This window comes from Cynocephalus volans, chromosome 16 (assembly GCF_027409185.1).
Source record: "Cynocephalus volans isolate mCynVol1 chromosome 16, mCynVol1.pri, whole genome shotgun sequence".
Lineage (NCBI taxonomy): Eukaryota > Metazoa > Chordata > Mammalia > Dermoptera > Cynocephalidae > Cynocephalus > Cynocephalus volans.
Window position 1 is genome coordinate 47,624,443 of NC_084475.1, and position 19,438 is coordinate 47,643,880.

At 32.3% G+C, this 19,438-nt stretch overlaps 1 protein-coding gene across 2 annotated transcripts in view; it reads left to right on the top strand.

The window, feature by feature from the left end:
• The window catches only part of JAK2 (Janus kinase 2), a 136,061-nt gene that overhangs the window by 92,215 nt on the left and 24,408 nt on the right, over window positions 1-19,438 (top strand). For both annotated transcript variants that reach the window (XM_063080689.1, XM_063080690.1), the window contains exons 9-19: window positions 2,619-2,776; window positions 4,489-4,600; window positions 6,505-6,691; window positions 7,455-7,582; window positions 9,685-9,819; window positions 10,913-11,000; window positions 12,512-12,639; window positions 13,411-13,549; window positions 15,374-15,525; window positions 15,682-15,832; window positions 16,682-16,818. In XM_063080689.1, the coding sequence (XP_062936759.1) occupies window positions 2,619-2,776; window positions 4,489-4,600; window positions 6,505-6,691; window positions 7,455-7,582; window positions 9,685-9,819; window positions 10,913-11,000; window positions 12,512-12,639; window positions 13,411-13,549; window positions 15,374-15,525; window positions 15,682-15,832; window positions 16,682-16,818 (1,515 nt within the window). The remainder of the gene's footprint in view (window positions 1-2,618; window positions 2,777-4,488; window positions 4,601-6,504; window positions 6,692-7,454; window positions 7,583-9,684; window positions 9,820-10,912; window positions 11,001-12,511; window positions 12,640-13,410; window positions 13,550-15,373; window positions 15,526-15,681; window positions 15,833-16,681; window positions 16,819-19,438) is intronic.

Consider the following 19,438-nt stretch of genomic DNA (forward strand, 5'->3'; position numbering starts at 1 on the left):
TTTTGTTCCATATGAATGTTAGGATTTTTTTTTTTTTTTGTCTGTTTCTGTGAAGAATGTCATTGGTATTTTGAAGGGGATTGCATTGAATATGAAGATCGCTTTCAGTAGTATGGACATTTTCACAACATAATTCTTCCAATCTATGAACATGGAATGTCTTTCCATCTTTTTCTGTTGTCTTTAATTTCTTTCAGTAGTGTTTAGTAGTTCTCATTATAGAGATCTTTCACCTCCTTGTTTATTCCTAGATATTTTATTCTTTTGGTAGCTATTGTAAACAGGCCTGCTTTCTTGATTTTTCTTTAGTTTGTTGTTAGAGTACAGAAATACTACTAATTTTTGTGTATTGATTTTCTATCCTGTGACTTTCCTGAATTTATCAGCTCTAGGATATTTTTGGTGGAGGTTTTAGGTTTTTCTATATATAGGATCATGTCATCTATGAGCAGGGACAATTTGACTTCATCTTTTTTCAAACTGGATGTCCTTTATTTCTTCCTCTTGCCTGATTGTTCCAATACTGTATTGAATAGGCATGTTGAGAGTGGGCATCCTTGTCTTGTTCCTGTTCTCAAAGGAAAAGCTTTCAGCTTTTCCTTATTCAGGATGATGTTGGTGGTGGGTTTGACATATATGGCTTTTATTGTGTTGAGATACTTTCCTCTTATACCTAATTTGTTGAATCTTTATCATAAAGGGATGCTGAATTTTGTCAAATGCTTTTTCTACATCTATTGAGATAATCATAAGTTTTTTTTGTTGATTTCATTGAAGTGGTGTATCACATTTATTGACTTGTGTATGTTGAACCATACTTGCATCCCTGGGATGAGCCCCACTTGATCATGGTGTATAATCTTTTTAGTGTGCTGTTGTATTCTGTTTGCTAATATTTTGTTGAGGATTTTTGCATCTGTCTTCATCAAGTATAGAGTTTTCTTTATTTATGGTGTCTGATTTTGGTATCAGGGCTGATGCTGGCCTCACAGAATGAGTTTGGGAGAATAGCCTCTGTTTCATTTTTTGAGAATAGTTTGAAAAGGATTGGTATTAATTCTTCTTTAAAGGTTTAGTAGAATTCAACAGTGAAGCCATCTAGTCCTGGGCTTTTCTTTGTTGGGAGACTGCTAATTACAGCTTCAATCTTGTTTTTCATTATTGGTTTGTTCAGGCTTTCTATTTCTTCTTGGTTCAGTCTTAGTATCCAGAAATTTATCCATTTCCTCCAGGTTTTCAAATTTGTTGCCATATAGTTGTTCCTAATAGTCTCTAACCATTCTTTGTATTTCTGTGCTATCAGTGTAATATTTCCTTTTTCATCTCTGATGTTTGTTATTTGGGTCTTCTCTCTCTTTTTTTTTTTTTTTAGTTAGTTGGGCTAATGGTTTGTCCACTTTGTTTATCTTCTCAAAAAACCAACTTTTTGTTTCATTGATCTTTTTACATCATGTTTTTGGTCTCTTTCATTTAGTGCTGCTCTGATCTTTATTATTTATTATTGTCTACCAATTTGAGGATTGGATTTTTCTTGTTTTTCTAGTTCTTTGAGGTATAATTTAGGTTGTTTGTTTGAAGTCTTTCTGTTCTTTTGATGTAAGCATTTATTGTAGTAAAATTACTTCTTAGTATAGCTTTTGTGGTATCCCATAGGTTTTGGTATGATGTGCCTTTATTTTCATTAGTTTCAAGAAATTTTTTGAATTCTTTTAAATTTCTTCTTTGACCCATGGGCCATTCAGGAGCACATTGTTTAATTTGCATGTATTTGTATAGTTTCCAAAGTTTCACTTGTTATTGATTTTTAGTTGTAATCCGTTGTGGTCTGAAAAGACACTTGAAATTATTTCATTTTTTAAAAATTTGTTGAGACTTGATTTGTGGCCTAATGTGTTCTCTCCTGGAAAATTTTCCAAGTGTGTGTGAGAAGAATGTAAATTCTGTAGTTGTTGGATGAAATGTTCTGTAGATGTTTGCCAAGTTCAGCTGTTCTAAAAGTGTAGTTTAAATTCTGTGTTTCTCTTTTGATTTGTTTCCTAGATGATCTGTCCAATGTTGAGAGAGGAGTGTTGAGGTTCTAAACTGATACAGTATTAGAGTATATCTCTCTTGTTCGGTCTAATAGTGTTTGCTTTATATCTGGATGCTCCAATGTTATATCCTCTTGCTGGATAGATCCCTTTATCATTATATAATAACATTTTAGTTTACAGCATGAGTACTTTAATATTAGCAGTGTGTAATTGGTGTGTAAAAATAAATACTCATGACTCCTAATTAATACCAATTTTAGATTAAGTAGATTTTTAATTGAGATAACTGACATGTTAGTCAAATTGGGGTATTGGAGAATATTGTAAAATTATGAATGTATGATGAACTATAATTGGAAAGGCATAAGAAGCCCATATTCAGGAAGATCTTAAATATCAGGCATAAGAATTTGAAATTCAAATTGAGTAATTGGGAGCCATAAAAGACATTTGAGCAGTTTAGAAGAAAATTAATTTTAGGAGAATTAATCTAACAACATGGAGTGAAGAGAATTTTTAATATTAGCACTTGTTAATTGACTTTTTAAAAGATACCTACTGTTTATTTTTCTTTTCTCTGCTTAGGAAATTGAACTTAGCTCATTAAGAGAAGCTTTGTCTTTTGTGTCATTGATTGATGGATATTATAGGTTAACTGCAGATGCACATCATTACCTTTGTAAAGAAGTAGCACCTCCAACAGTGCTTGAAAATATACAAAGCAACTGTCATGGACCAATTTCGTGAGTAATACAGACTTTAAAAGTAAATTTTTAAAAGCAAAATAATGTATTTATAAAGAAGATTTTATACAACAGAGTGATATACATAGGTTTAGGAGTTTAGAAAAAAATATTTTCTTAATTTGACTAAAGTTTTTTTTTTTTTTTTTAAATAAAAGTCTATTTGCAATCAGATTACATAGTATCTAGAATTATTTAGGATAGTAGGATATAATTTATCATCTATGTCCCCATCTGCAATACTTATAACTTGTTATACAAGATTAACATTTAGTTGCCTATGCATGATTAATTAACTCTTGGGTGTTACTTGAGAAAAAAGATCTCCAATTTATGTTTCATTAATTTTGAAATACTGTAAAGGAGCCAAAGTGCAAACTTTGAAAATTGTCATTATTTGTGGATAATTCAGTTTCTTCTACTGAAACCTTCGAACCATAATATGTATATAATGTGCCTATTTCTAGACTAGTGCTGTGTACTAGAACTTTCTGCATTGTTGAAAATGTTCTATATCTGTGCTGTTTAATACAGTAACCACTAGCTACATGTGGCTATTTAGTATTTGAAATGTGACTAGTGAAACTGAGGAACTGAATTTTTTACTTAATTTTAATTTCTTTACATTTAAATGGCTACGTGTGAGTAGTAACTACCATTCAGACCCACATTAAATGTTGTTTTAATGTTGTAGACCCTTACATTAAAACTGGGTGAAGCCAGTTAATCGTGTATAACATCTGTTTAGCCCAAGTCCTAGTTATCTCTCAGCTAGGATGTACTTTGTTATTGACACCAGCTTTTAAGAACCTGAACAGGAGAAAAATCTGGGATTGTAAGCATGTGTTTCACCCTAAATATTTGGAAAAATATATCATGGGTAATATTTAAGACTTGATTCAATCTATACTTCTTGTCTATTTAGTGATCAGTATGATTATTATGAAAAAATTGCACAACTTGGACATTGTCTGCAATTTACGTGTTCAGTATTTTTAAAACTCCTACCATTTATTCATTTGTTCACTCATCCATTCTTTCAAGCATTCTTTTATTTATAGAATATTTACTTAGTACCTACTATGTGTAGGCACTGGTTTATGTATGAGAAACATGGTAATAAGAGAAACAGAAATTGTTCCTGCCTTTATATAGATTATATTTTGCTTTTCTTTCAAGAAGTGCAGCCTTAATAAACACATAGCAAATTTTTTAAATCAATAGAGTGTCATTTTCCATGAGTCTTCTATTTGACTTTGGTATTATACTAAAAATTAAAATAATGCACATAAATTTTTATATTGGTAACTGCTAAGGTAGAAGAGAAATAAGAAGTATTTTCTAATATAATGTTTTCATGGTTAAACGAAGTTTTATGAGAGTTAGTATGGTTTGTAAAATACTAAATTTATAATCAAAAGGCAGAAAATTTAAATGAATGAACTATTCTTTGTGATTTTGTTTGTATCTTAATACCTTTTGTATGTTTTTAAAGCAATATAATTGCCTCTTGAATTGATTTGAACTCACTGAAAAATAGCTTGATAGCTTGATTGTTTTCCCTTGAAAGATTTTTGATAAACATATAAGGTAGGGGAGACTTCAAAAATTCTGAGAGTTTTTGATTTGACTTTTGAATTATTTAGATGACATTTGGTTATATTATCATGGTACTTGCTATGTTACCATTCAAATTACTTCTTTACTTTTAGAATGGACTTTGCCATCAGTAAACTGAAGAAAGCAGGTAATCAGACTGGACTGTATGTACTTCGATGCAGTCCTAAGGACTTTAATAAATATCTTCTGACCTTTGCTGTTGAGGTTAGTACGTCACATTTATTAATGGTAATACTTTATTTAGTCCATATAATTTCCTCTTCATATTTATCTACCGTATTTCCTTTTCAATACTCAGTTATAGCTCTAGATAAGATAACTAGCATAGTAACAATGGATTCTATGCAATTAAACAAGATATAATTCCTAGAGTTTATATAAAAATATAAAATTATTTATAGTGTCTTTCTATCTTCTTATTTGTCATTTACATATTTTATTTTTTGATGTTTGGGTGTTACCAGTATGTCAAAATGGTATTTCATTAAGTCTCTTGAAGTCTCTTTTTTCAGAAAAATGAAAATCTTTACCAAATCATGCAGAACAAAATAAATCAAATACAGATTTTCTATTTACTAACAATGGTTACAGAATTAAAGCAAAATAGGGCAATAAAATAAACAGAAACATTGTAGCATTTTAACTAGTGATTTTTCAATATTGAGAATAATGATCTACAATGTATATCTTAAGTGTAAAACTGCAGTGAAACCTCATTGTTAATACAGATAATCTTGGATCTCGTCTATTTACTATCCAAAATTATCTAAAATAATTCTATCATTTATAAGGCAATTCTGTGCTGTAAATCTTGAAAAACTTTATAGAAACTTCCAAATTTATCTTACTTTTTAAAAATTGAGAAAGTAAGGATTTTGTTATTCAATTATTTTAATTTTTATAGAATAGAACGATCTTATATTTAGCATGTGTATAGAGTGGATTGTTTATAAATAGAGAAGGTGGGTTACTCCATCACTTTACCATTGTATAAAACTGGTAATCTATCCTAATTTGATAGTATCTTCTTGCTATAACATGTAACAGTCCATTCTATTCAACAATTCAACATGTTTTTTTTTATGTTTACTGTACTTGCTGACTCTGATATGAGGGCTATGTATTAGGGAGTGTATGATATAGCTCTACCTTCAAGAAACTCATCTTTTGGAAATCAAAAATTAAAAAGTATACCAAAAAAATACTAAATTGAGCATTGCAATTATCTATTTAGGCAATATAGACAATAGAAGAAAGGATTGCAATTATTAAGAAAGATCTTTTGGCATAGGAAGGACTTGAGATTGACCTTGAGGTATGAGTGGATTTTTTATAAATTGGTTCTTTGTAGGATGAATATGCTTACAAATGTCAGCTCAAAAACTAGTTAGGTGAATGAACAAGTTCTTAGAACAGTGCGGAAGACAAATATTAAAAAACAGAAAATATTAAAAATGCCATATTAGAGAAAACTATACAAATACAATAGTTATACAGTGGAATGGGTATTCACCTTTGCTTGTGGAATGGGTGTTTTTAGAGAAGACATCACAGAAAAAGTGGTACTCGAACTGTTGTAAGGAATGAATAAAATTTCATTGCCCAGAAGGAGGGGTGTTCATTCATAGGTAAAGAGGTGGCATGTACAATTATGAAGGCATGAAACAGCATGGCATTTGCTTGAAATTATTTAAGTCATTTTGTATGGCTGGAACAGAGGTTGTATGTTGGAAGCAGCAGTAGCCATAGATGGAGATGGAGTCAGAAACCAGCTCATGGAAGGCCCTATATGCTACTCTAGTTTTAGAATTTATCATATAAATGATGGAAAGCTATTAAGGATGGTATTATTATTGCTAATTTTCTTTTTTTTCTTACTTGCTTTTTAATAAAATCAACTCTTAAGCCACTTCTGTAGGCTACTAAATTGCAACCAGGTGCCTTTTTGAGGAACCAAGCACTTCTGTCACTATAGAAGCACTACATTGGGATTCACAGTTTAAATGTCTATTCTACTGGTTGTTTTTGTGATATCCCTTTTGTCAGAATAATCACTGTGATGTCCATTGTAATTATCCCTCCCTCTCTTTGTAATTAAATTTATATAGCGAGAAAATGTCATTGAATATAAACACTGTTTGATTATAAAAAATGAGAATGGAGAGTACAACCTCAGTGGGACTAAGAAGAACTTCAGTAATCTTAAAGATCTTTTGAATTGCTACCAGATGGAAACTGTTCGCTCAGACAGTATAATTTTCCAGTTTACTAAATGCTGTCCTCCAAAGCCAAAAGGTAAAATAATTTTCTAGTAATCTAAAAAATACTGGTCATGGATTGTGTATGTGCTAGGAGGTATCTTCAATACAATGATTTCAAAAGAATATGAAAAAAACAGCTCCAAAAACTAATTTTGTCTTATTCTGTTGTACAAGCATCCTCAATTAGTATTGTTCAGTTTGGTTTGGGCCATCTAGAAGTGACTTGAAGTTCTATTATTCTAAAATGGCATTTTAAAGGTAATAATTGCTTAGAATAAATCAGTCACTTATTTATTGAACTGGATGATCTCGCCACCATATTCTCATATGTTGTCTTAAGTAAAAACTTTTATACTCTTTTTGGATTTTAATTTCTCTCACCCAAGTACTAATGAGGCCCAACCTTGCTTCGGCAGATTCAGGGTGGTATGGCCATAGACAGGATTTTAATTTCTGTATTTTTAAAATAAAGGTAGTAAGTTTGGAAATTCCTTGAAATAATAACAGTCTTATTATTAAAAATGATTAAAATTCCTGAAAAAGTTTTATTAGTTAACAAAATAATTATAGTTTTTAATGTATGAGATAACTGATAAGAATACATCAAAGTTCAATGAATAAACCCCTAAAATAATTTTCTGTGAAAAAAGTGAACAATAAGTGGTTACTAAGCATTTTTTATATAGAGAACACATTTCATTTTACTTCTCTTTGGAGCAGTTCATATCTTTAATGTGTTTTGATGATAACACACACACGCACACCTATGTATTCATTTGTGGATTTTTTTTTCCCAGATAAATCAAACCTTCTAGTCTTCAGAACCAATGGTGTTTCTGATGTACCAACCTCACCAACGTTACAGAGGCATAATAATGTGAACCAAATGGTGTTTCACAAAATTAGAAATGAAGATTTGATATTTGTGAGTCATTAGATACTAATTACAGTCTTTTTTGTCTTTTTAAAACAATATTTGTTTTTTTGATTTCCTACCACAAATTACATTTACGTGACATTTGGTAGAACTATTTTGTTATAATCTATATTGTAAAAGTCTAGTTATAATTTAAATATTATTATTTATTATGAAACATATCAGCTTTGTGTTAGAAATTAGCAAAATTATTTTAAGAATGAAATGATATTTTCTTTTCAAAAATTTAAAAATATTTCTTTCCAAATTTTAAATTAATAATTAAAAATATTTTTCTACAAAAGATCTATATCTTAACCCTCAAGTTCTCAGGAAACTAAGAGAAATTTAAAGGGTTAAAAATAAAGCAGGAACTGCAAACAAAGCTGTACCAACCTCTCAATCAAGCTGATGATTTGGCTGCTAGATGATGTTGGAGGGTGTGAATTAGTCTTACTTATCAAGGGAATTAAGGTTTAAAAGCAATACAAACAAGAGGGCTAGGTCTTAGGCCGGCTGAAGGCTAGGAGTTAAAAGTGAAACCATTCGTGAATAAAGCCAGGACCCCCAAGTAAATATATCCTCAGTAAAACAATATAGAGAATGTGAAAAATTCACACACCAGCAAAAGGAGAAGAAAAGGAACATTGTCAGTTCTAGTTGGGCTCTTTGTGAGGAAAAAGAGTCTCTTCTAAGAATTTGTAATCATAAGCTTTTGAATTTGGGTTTCTTCGTACTACCTGCATGGTCTGAGAAACTTTAAGCCAGTAAATTAAAAGTGGTACTTCCCAAATATCCTCTGGTGCTTGGGAGAAGCAAATACAAAATCTTTTGGGAAGAACATACTCCTGACCTAGGCCATCCAGGATTCCTACAGTTAAAGCCACTTCAAACATGAGCTTTCAATCAAAACTTTAGAAACATACAAGGAAGTAATCCAGGGTTAAGCAAGAGTCAGCAGACCAACAAACACTGAAATTAGACCTCCAGGAACTTCATTATTTCCAAATAGAGACTATAAAAGGCATATATATGTTTAAAAATAAAAAAGGAGTTGAAAACATGGGAAAATAACAAAACATTATTTTAAAAGACCAAAAATATTTTGGGGAAAAAAGCACAGAAATGAAAAATGTGCTCAATGACTTTAAAACAAAATGGACAGATTACAAAGCAAATTATTTATAGCTGTAGAGAGAATTAGTGAATTGGAAAATAGATCTGAAGAAATTATTCAGGATGCAGCAGATAGGGAGAAAGAAACAGAAATTGTGAAAGAGAGATTAGGGAACATGGAGGGTAGAATGAGAGAAACCAACTAATGTCTGAGTTCCATAAGGAGACAATAGAAAGAATTATCCAGAATTGTAAAGACATGAATCCTTATGTGAGTAACAGGAAGCCCAGAGTGGCCAGGTAACTTGACTAACGTTACAAAACTCGCATATACTAGAACTTAGATTTGAACACAGTCAGCCCCACTTCAGAGTGCAGCCTTTCAACAATTATTCTGTAAGGACATGCAAGAAATACTAGTACTGGTAGTAATAGCTAACGCTTAATGTCCATTTATTGTGTGTCATGGACTGTACTAAGTGCTTTCATTTTTTATTCTCTTATTGTTTGTAACAATTCCTCAGATGAAGAAACTAAGACAATTGCAGCACAGAGAGATTAAATAGCCTGTACAAAGTCACACAACTAATAAGTGGTAATAAGGAATAACTCAGACGTTCTGCCTCCACAGACCACACTGTACTGCCTTTCTATTGCACTAGTAGGAAAGGCAAACAGAAAAAGGTACACATGTAAATAAATGTAGGTAGACACTAACTCTATAAACTGATAATTATAGCCAATTCAGGGGGTTTAAAAACAGGGGTGCAGCCAAAATAAACTTTATTCATTAAACCTTGTTTTCTGTCTTTTATTACTATTTAAGGAAGCCAAATAGAAGAATTAATTTGGAATCTTAAATCTGGGTTTAGTTTGTAAGGGAGATTTTTGCTCATGGATTTTTTTTTAATCTTTGTCATTGAACCTATTCCCTAATTCCCACCTCTTTCTCCATCTTTATTTATTATTTTCTCTTAACTTTTTTTCTTTTAAAGAATGAAAGCCTTGGCCAAGGCACTTTTACAAAAATTTTTAAAGGTGTAAGAAGAGAAGTAGGAGACTATGGTCAACTGCATGAAACAGAAGTTCTTTTAAAAGTTCTGGATAAAGCACATAGAAACTATTCAGAGGTATGTATACTCTTTCTGTAGTTCTTGTAGTTAATGCTATTTAAAGATGTGCTGTCATATGCACACACAATATTCATGCATGAAGCTTTTGAAAATTGTAATTTAAAAAAGTGTATAATGTCAAGGACCTTTCTGAGGATGCATTCTGGTGGAGCTATAGAAAATTATAGGATTTTTAAAATAATAACTTATTTTCAAACTAATTACTTCTAGCATTGTGTTATGGGTATTACATCTCCACATATACTGAGGCAGTGGTTTTTAAATTTGGATCCCCAGAGCTTTATGGGTTCCACAGAGGTTCCTCCACAATTTCATTTACTTAAAAAAAAAAGGTTTGAAAGACACTGTACTAAGGAACACTGAGTGAAATGTAGATACCTTTGGGCATCACCCAGAGATGCCAGGTGGCAGAAAACCAGCAGCCAGTTGACAGAGCCCTGAGCATAGCAAGACATCACCAAACATGACAAAACACACATTTATGATACTTTAAAAGTCTTAAAGAATGTTAGTAGAAGATAATGTGAAACATACAAGCAAAACATCTAATCCAGAACACCACAGTGTTAGTGATCATGATCCTCTGAACAACCATACCCAGAAGTTCCAGTCAAAGTTTAGTTGAATTAGAGTGATGTTAACACCATGCCAGTATCCTGACATGGGTGTTGTATATTTTACCTGCACAGAGACCATTCTTACTTTTTTAGGAGGTGTTATTTAAGGCTTGCATACATCTAACTCAGTGTCATATCACTATGTCTGGTGTCAATCTGTAGTTGTACTTCTCTATTCTAGATGTAAAGGGCCTAAGCCTGTTTGACTTGCACCATTTATGGTGCCCTATACCACTACTTTTCTCTCTCTTTGCTATTTCCATATTCCAGCTTACTCAGGAGTTTTCTCAGAGTAAATTCTAACACCAAGGTTGATGGGAGTTGCAAGTCCTTATAAGGTGACCAAAGCACATTGCAACCTTACTATAGTCCTGCTGAGAGTAGGAGAAAATACATTTCTCTAATGGCAGAGTTATGGACAACAGTCAAACAGTAATTCTTTTGCATTTTTTATTGGTTTTTCTTTTCCTTAGTCTTTCTTTGAAGCAGCAAGCATGATGAGCCAGCTTTCTCACAAGCATCTGGTTTTAAATTATGGAGTATGTGTCTGTGGAGAGGAGAGTAAGTAAAACCACAGGCTTTCTTATGTTAATGTCATGCCTTTCTCAGAGCATTCATTGTTATTTGTACAGAAAATTCGATTTCAGGATCACAGTTGTCAGTATAAACCATACTGACATTTAATAGGAGTTGAATGTTATTGAAATTGAAAACATTCTGGGACTGATCAGTTATATTTTGTGAAAAAGGAAACCGATGAATGAAGTTAAAATGAAGAAGATAGCTAATATGCCTTATGTTACAATGCCCAAAAAAGAGTATTATAGTAAACAAATATAACCTTTTGTATTCACCATAGCAGTAGAGATTATGGCTGGTTTAATATAATATTGGAACAACTGGCTCTTTCAGGACAAACTTATTTGGCATTATGAAGACTAAGCATATAAATGATTGACTGAATTTGTAGTGGAAATGACTGAAATGATTGGATGTTGATACTAAATATATTATTTGGCCAAATTTAGTTCATAAAAAACTACCAAAGGTGCAAATTGTACCATATGCTTCAGTAGTATATTTTAGTGCCTCACAAAGTTTACATTCAGAAGGTTTTTTATAATTTATGTAATTTCCCATTTTCCATTAATAATGTGGATTAAAAACACATCCATATTTATATAAGATTTCTTTGTATTTTGTAAATTGATAGTCTTTTCAAAGGCAGTTGTTTTCAAACCTGTTCTATGGATGTATCTCAGAGGCCACTATGGGTATTGATAAAGTGAGAATAAATCTAAATGCAGTAGTGGGGAGTTCTGCCTGTTGACCCCTTACCAGAGCAGTTCTCTCTCTCTCTCTGTCTCTTATTTATTGATGTTTCTCATAACCTAATGTAATCTCAAAGGCAGCCAGGATTGGTTTTAGAAACAAACACCTGTTTTTGTCTGGCAAAATATGTATTAGTAGTATTTTTTAAAAATAATTTTAAAGATAAAGCAGTTGCAAAACACTCATTTTTGCTTTTTTGTAGTATAAATTTAATGGATAAATGGAGTTAGAGCTCAAATTCTCCCTTATGCCTATAATAGAGTAAACATTGCTATTAATTTTTGTGTATTGACAAAGGACTTCAGGAAGGGTTGAATGTCTAAATATCTTATGGAAGAAAAATTAACTATGTGAGAAATTTTCATTTATTTCAAGAGGCAGCCATAATTCAGAACTAATACATACAGGTGCTTCGGAGTAATATTATATAGTATTGTAAAGCACGTCTTATGTATTATATATTTTATTTTATATTACATAGTATTATATATCACATATTATAATACTCATATATGTATAATTGTTTAGACTCCTACCTCTTGCTGTTGTAAATAAAAAACAAAAAATTTTATGGTGTATATCCATTAAGTTTTCTTTAAATTATTGGATTTACCTTAATTAATTTAATTTTTTACCTATAATACCCACATATAACTATAAATATTTTCATAAAAGCCTAAATTATATATATTTAATTGTATGTATACTTGAGCCTTATTATTATTTATATTTTAATGCAGATATTCTGGTTCAGGAGTTTGTAAAATTTGGATCACTAGATACATATCTGAAAAAGAATAAAAATTCTATAAATATATTATGGAAACTTGAAGTGTCTAAACAGTTGGCATGGGCCATGCATTTTCTAGTAAGTAATTAGTATATTCTTTTTATCAAAACTTACTGTTTTTTCTTATGAAGGAATGTAGAAATTATGTTGATTTGGAAACAAGAAATAAATCTGTAAGTGGATGCCAAGTCATTTAAAATAATCTGTTAGATGATGAAAGAGATTACTTTAGGCATATGTTTTATTTATGCAAAATCACTTTTGAAAGAAATGATTTTGTCATCCTATCAATCTCTTAGAACTGCTGATGGACAATCTGTAGTTTGTGTCACTTGAGTTTAGAAAATTTAACCAAGAATTATGCAGAAACATGTGATACTGTTATGGATAGCAGAAAGTACCTTGCAAAGGTCATTATGTTCAGTAAGAAAGCAGTGTTGACAGAAGCAGAAGAGGGCCAACCAGTGATCAGACCCCTCAGAGTGCACCTATGTCCTACTGCTGAACTGAAACAATATTTCTTAACTTCAGCTACCACCTAGAAATCCCTACCACTTAGAATTTCAGCTTTAGAAAATAAAGTGGCACTGGGTAGTTTTTTATGGGTAGTTTTTTTTAACGTATTCATTTCATCATGAATATAGGTTATTGTGTCATTTAAAATGTAAGACAGGAAGCACAGTGAGTAGTCATAAAATTTCCTTTTACTATCTCAACGTATGCCTCCAAATTAATATTTATTATACTGTCACATTTTTTTCTTCACATCTATTTTGGGGCCCTGAATGTATTAAATGCTTAAATATTTGTGTATTAATATTTGAATATATGTGCATTTAACTTTAATAGGAAGAAAAAACCCTTATTCATGGGAATGTGTGCGCCAAAAACATTCTACTTATTAGAGAAGAAGACAGGAAGACAGGAAATCCTCCTTTCATCAAACTTAGTGATCCTGGCATTAGTATTACAGTATTGCCAAAGGACAGTAAGTTCTACAGGGATTGCATTTAATTTTATTAAGCATTGTTTGGGTAGTAGCATAAAAAGCATGTTGTTAATTTTCCCAAACTCAATTTTATTGATATATTCTTGATTAGTAATAAAATTTAGCTATCACTTTTAGCAATTTAAGTTACAGTTACATGCTAGTCTCTGTTCATTTCTTCCTTCTTTTAAGAATGTTACCATGGACTGTGAGATGATTTTTTAAAATACCTTTAATCTCTAATTATTTATGGAAGATAGGATTTTATCTGTTTTTTAATGCAAAATTTTCTAATATCATTCTTTGAGCCACAAGTAACTATTCTAAATTTTTCTTTCCTCTAGTCATTAAATAAAAATTTGAGATGATATAATGTAGCTTGAGATTTTATTTAGTGTAATTATTCAGCTAACTCTCTGGCTTTTTAAAAAACTTTCTTTTGTGTCTGTTAATCTTCTATTTAACACAATAAGTTAACAGTAAAAATTTTAGCCAGATAATTGAGAGGGGTATTTTGGGTTCAGATAATGTTATAATTGTATTTGATTTATCTCAGCTAATTTCTCTAACTGAATGTTCTAAATTTAGACTCTAAGTTGATCAATTTTGTGCATTGATGTATAGTACCCCATTTGAGCCAATAATACTTATACGTGATGGCTCATCTGACAGTGAAGATAAGTGATAATAGGGTAGTAGCATGGGGCAAAAAATCTTATAGAGTCTTAGATCTTGTACTCAAGGAAATTTTACCCTCTGTAATGGAAGGTGATGATGGTGAAAATGTATTCATATGTTGAAGGAGAAAGGAACCAATATCTTCCTTATTCTCCTGATTATACAGCAAAATACTCACATTGCTTTAACAAAATATACCAAAAAATGCAACAGATTAGTCTTCATTCTTTTCTTTCTTTCTTTCTTTCTTTCTTTCTTTCTTTCTTTCTTTCTTTCTTTCTTTCTTTCTTTCTTTCTTTCTTTCTTTCTTTCTTTCTTTCTATCTATCTATCTATCTATATCTATCTATATATATATTTATCTATGTATCATCTATCATCTATCTATCTATCTATCATGTCAGAATACCAGAAAGTGGAGTTATACTGCTTCCTTCTTCCTTGAATACCGTCTTTCTGGTGGGGTCAGAGACCACAGAAACTTCACTTGGGAGATTCCATGATCTGAGCAGAACCCACTTGTATCAAATTCATACCTAGAATATCTTGGTATAATTTAGTCATCCATCTGCCATAATGATAAATGCCTGTTCTTGTTTTTACATCTGCAAGTGAGAATGCCACTGCTATTAAGTCATAAGAACAAGTCTGAATGAACCAACATTATCTTTACTACTTACACATTGTAAAGAAATAGGAAAAAATATCAAGAGGCAATTTGGGGATACATTTTATAGAAAAAAAATTGGGGGAAGACAGAACTAATGGGAAGAGGTAGAGAAAGTGGTATGATAGTTGACACACTATGGTTTAATAGAAAGAAAAGAAGTTTAGTTGTTCTAGAATTGATTGTACAGGATTTTAATTCTGTCCATGCTGCTAAAAAACTGTGTGACTTTGGGCAAATTACTCAATCTTTGTGGGTCTCAGTGTTGTCATTGTTAAAGCTGAGATATCGAATTAGATTATCTCAAAAGTCTCTTCTAGCTCTTAAGCTTATGCAAGCATGCACACATCCACATATGCTCACCCCAAAACAAACAAAAAAGACTTGATTATTCAAATAAATTTAAAAACTATTTGTATATAAAAGAATGGTTTACTTGTGGGGATTTTTTAACTATACTTTGTTTCTATCATTTAAAAGTTCTTCAAGAGAGAATACCGTGGGTACCACCTGAATGCATTGAAAATCCCAAAAATCTAAATTTGGCAACAGACAAATGGAGTTTTGGTACCACTTTGTGGGAAATCTGCAGTGGAGGAGATAAGCCTCTGAGTGCTCTGGATTCTCAAAGGGTAAGTTTATATAGACTATGAAGTTAGAATTACTCTTTCTGTGATCCTCCCTATTTCTTTTACATGATTTGATATTTTGTAGCCTATCTAATGTTAAAAAGAAGATTGGTCTGACATTAAACAATTTATTCTCACATTGTGGTTCTTTAATTATAGAAGCTACAGTTTTATGAAGATAGACACCAGCTTCCTGCCCCAAAGTGGACAGAATTAGCAAACCTTATAAATAATTGTATGGATTATGAACCAGATTTTAGGCCTTCTTTCAGAGCCATCATACGAGATCTTAACAGTTTGTTTACTCCAGGTATGTATTGATGGAGTGCTCTTACTGATTTTCTGGCTATCTTTCTTGTTGTTGTATTTAATGAATCTTTACTAATTTTGCAATCTATTCCAAGAAGTTATTTGATGTCTTTTAGACCCTCTTAATTTCCTATGTTCATATGACTTTTTAAGCTTTATACATATTCTAATATCCTTGATTGAGCTGTCTGTCATTTTTTTAAAAAGGACATTTCTCCTTCAATAACTTAATTTTAGTTTGCCAGTTAATGAATATTATACAACAGATGTTTATTTGGCTAAACTGATTTTTTTTTTTTTTTTTTGCAGCTGGCTAGTGCAGGGATTGAACCCTGGATCTTGGTGTTATTAGCACCATGCCTTAACCAACTGAGCTAACCTGCCAGCCTGCTAAATTAACTTCTTAAAAACAATTTTTTTTAACTAGTTCATATATATTTTATAATTGATTTTCTACACATCAGATAGATTTGTTTTTGTTTGTTCTCTCCTCCTTTAAAATATTGAATTAAATATGCATATGGTACTAAATATGCATAGGGTACTTTCTACTCCACCACTATGCAACATTCTCACCACAAAAATCAGTATATAACCTTACTTTATGAATATTAAAACTACCTATTTGGGGAAGTAATTGTATATCTTTTGTAAAATTTTCCTTGAAAGCCTGTCATTTTCTGGGTAATGATTAAAGGCTCTCATTAATGTAATCTAAACTATTTGAATTTCCTGTATCATTTATTATTTCTAATTCATTCTGATTATTTTGGTCAGCTCGAATGTGTATCGGTCTAACCCAGAGAATGTATTTGCCAACTTAAGATGGTAATATTCTTTATTTCTCCAGATTATGAACTATTAACAGAAAATGATATGTTACCAAATATGAGGATAGTTGCCCTCGGGCTTTCTGGTGCTTTCGAAGACAGGGACCCTACACAGTTTGAAGAGAGACACTTGAAATTTCTACAGCAACTTGGCAAGGTAAGCTGTCAGAAGTTTTTCAAACTGTTAGAGTATAATCACACAGTAATTTTAAGGGGTATTTGTACAAAAAAGGTTTAGTTGTCAAATGTTGGAGAAATGCTATCTTTACTGAAGAACTTCTCAGAGTCTTTAACGTGTAATGCACATTGAACATCTTCAACAGGATGATAAATTAGGCAGTATTTCTCAAATTGATTTGAGCATGGGACTCTTTCTTGGGGGAATTTGTAGTTCATTATAAGTGAGTCGGTGAAATAGAGAAAGGCTTTCTACCTGCCTTGGTGCCTTTAGTCATCTCAGGGAGTAATATTAATCTGATTGCTTAGGGTATAGGATGTTGACTTTTCCATGTTCACTAGCAGACAGAGTGTCTCTCTATTAAAATGTCACACAGTGAAACATAACCTACATTGTGAGAATGACTCATTTCTTAGCAGACCCAACTGTAGTGGTAAGCTCTTTATCTTTCTTCCCTTAAGCTTGTTCATGTACAGGGTTCTGTACCATATGGCCTTATGAATTGGATTTTGGATGGAATGCAATATGAAGGCATCACTTAGGCCTTGAAACTAAGCTAAATGTTCCAATCCAGCTTTACCAGAGCTAAACATTGGTGGTTATATTATGTATTGGCTTAGTTATATTAATACATTGCTGCTGTTCCTTCTTTGTATAATATTCTTGGGAACATTTGAAGGGGTACAACAATGGCAAAAAAAAAAAAAAAAACCACAAAACAATAAACAACCAGGTCCAAGTGTTTGGGTGTATTAATTATCTATTGCTGTGTAACAAATTACCCTAACACTTAACAAATGAAAATGACAAACATTTATTAGCCAGTTTCAGTGAATCAGGAATCTGGGAGCAACTTAGGTGGGTGGTTCTAGATCAGGGTCTCTCACAAGACTGTAATCAGTATGTCAGCCAAGCCTCACAGTCTCATCTGAAAGATTTACTAGGGGATGATCTACCCCCAAGCTCACTCACATGGCTGTTGACAGGCCTCAGAAGATCTGCTTCCAAGCTCACCTACATCGACCTCTCCACAGGGCTGCCTCACATCATGGCAGCTGACAGCAGACACCCAAAGTGGAAGCCACAGTCTTTTCCTAACTTAACTTCGGGAGTAGCATCTCATCACTCTTGCCATGTTCTCTTCATTACAAGCAAGTCACTAAATCCAGCCCATACCCAAGCGGAGGAGATTATAAAAGATCATGACTGCTGTAATGTGGGGAACATTGGGAAATATCTTAGAGGCCACCAACCAAACTGGCCAACTTTGGCCATAATTCTGTGTTGATAGCATCAGTTTCTTGGTAGTATGCAGTATTTCCAAAATTTATTAGACCATGGAAGCCTTTTTTGTTTCCTTTACCCCCTCAATATCTATTGACATCTCATAGAAAGTGTTCTGTAGGACAGTCTGGGAAATGCTACTTTAGACATAACAGTAATCTCTTCATTTTACACAGAGAAAAATTGAGGTCCAGAGAAGTTAAGTAACTTGGCTATGGTCACACAGCTAGATATTAGCAGATGTGGGATGAGAGTCTTTGTTACCCTACACCTACTTCCATGCTATTTCTACTGTCCACCATATGTATTTGGTTTTATTTGTGTGAGTATGCTCCAGTTGTATTATCATCTTATATTTTTATCTATATGGGGCAAGTCATATTTTATGCCTTAAGATATAAAGAAGATAATTTTTTATTCCCATTCAGAGATTTTATTTTGATCACACAGAAAATACTAAATTGTTCATAGAAAAGGCAGAAATTAATGTAACATGACTAATTTATGGGTCTATTGTTGAGTACATCTCAATTTGGTTTTAGTTATATGCAAATATTTTCATGACCAAAAATACTAGTTATTAGTGACCATAATCACTGGTCACAAAATCCTGAAAGCCTTAAAAATTATTTTCTCTGTGATTTGGAACAAACCATTTAATTTTTCCCATCCTTAGATCTAGCTTTTTTTTTTTTTTTTTTTTTTTTTTGTAAGAAAACAAAATTTATTGCTTACAATTTCAGAGGCTGGGAGGTACAAAGTTCAGGGAACACATTTGGTGAAGGCCTTGCTGGTAGTGACCTTGACCCAGAGAACTCACATGGCAGAAAATGGTGGAATAGAGAGAGGGACAAGACACTTCATGCTCCCTTTTTAAAGTCCTCAGAACCACGCCCCTGACCACTATTATTAATCTATTCACTGTGGCATGGTCCTACAATCTAATCACCTCTTCAAGGCTCCACCTTTCAGTCACCATGATAGGATTTCCAGCCCCTGACCCCCAAAACTCACATGCTTCTCACATACACATACATTTATTCGATCACCAAAGTCTTAACTTGTTTCATCTCAAAAGTCCAAAGTTCAAAGTTCCATCTGTGAAATCAAAACAAGTTATCTACCTCCAGGATACAGTGGTGGGACAAGCACAGGGTACATATTCGTGTTCAAAAAGGGAGATAAAGGTGTAACAGTTCCCAGACAAGTCCAAAATCCAGAAGGGCAGGTGTTAAATCTCAAAGCTGGTGAGTCAGGTACTTTGACTCCATGTTCCATGTCCTCTGCACACTGGCGTGGGGGTTGGGTCCAAGTC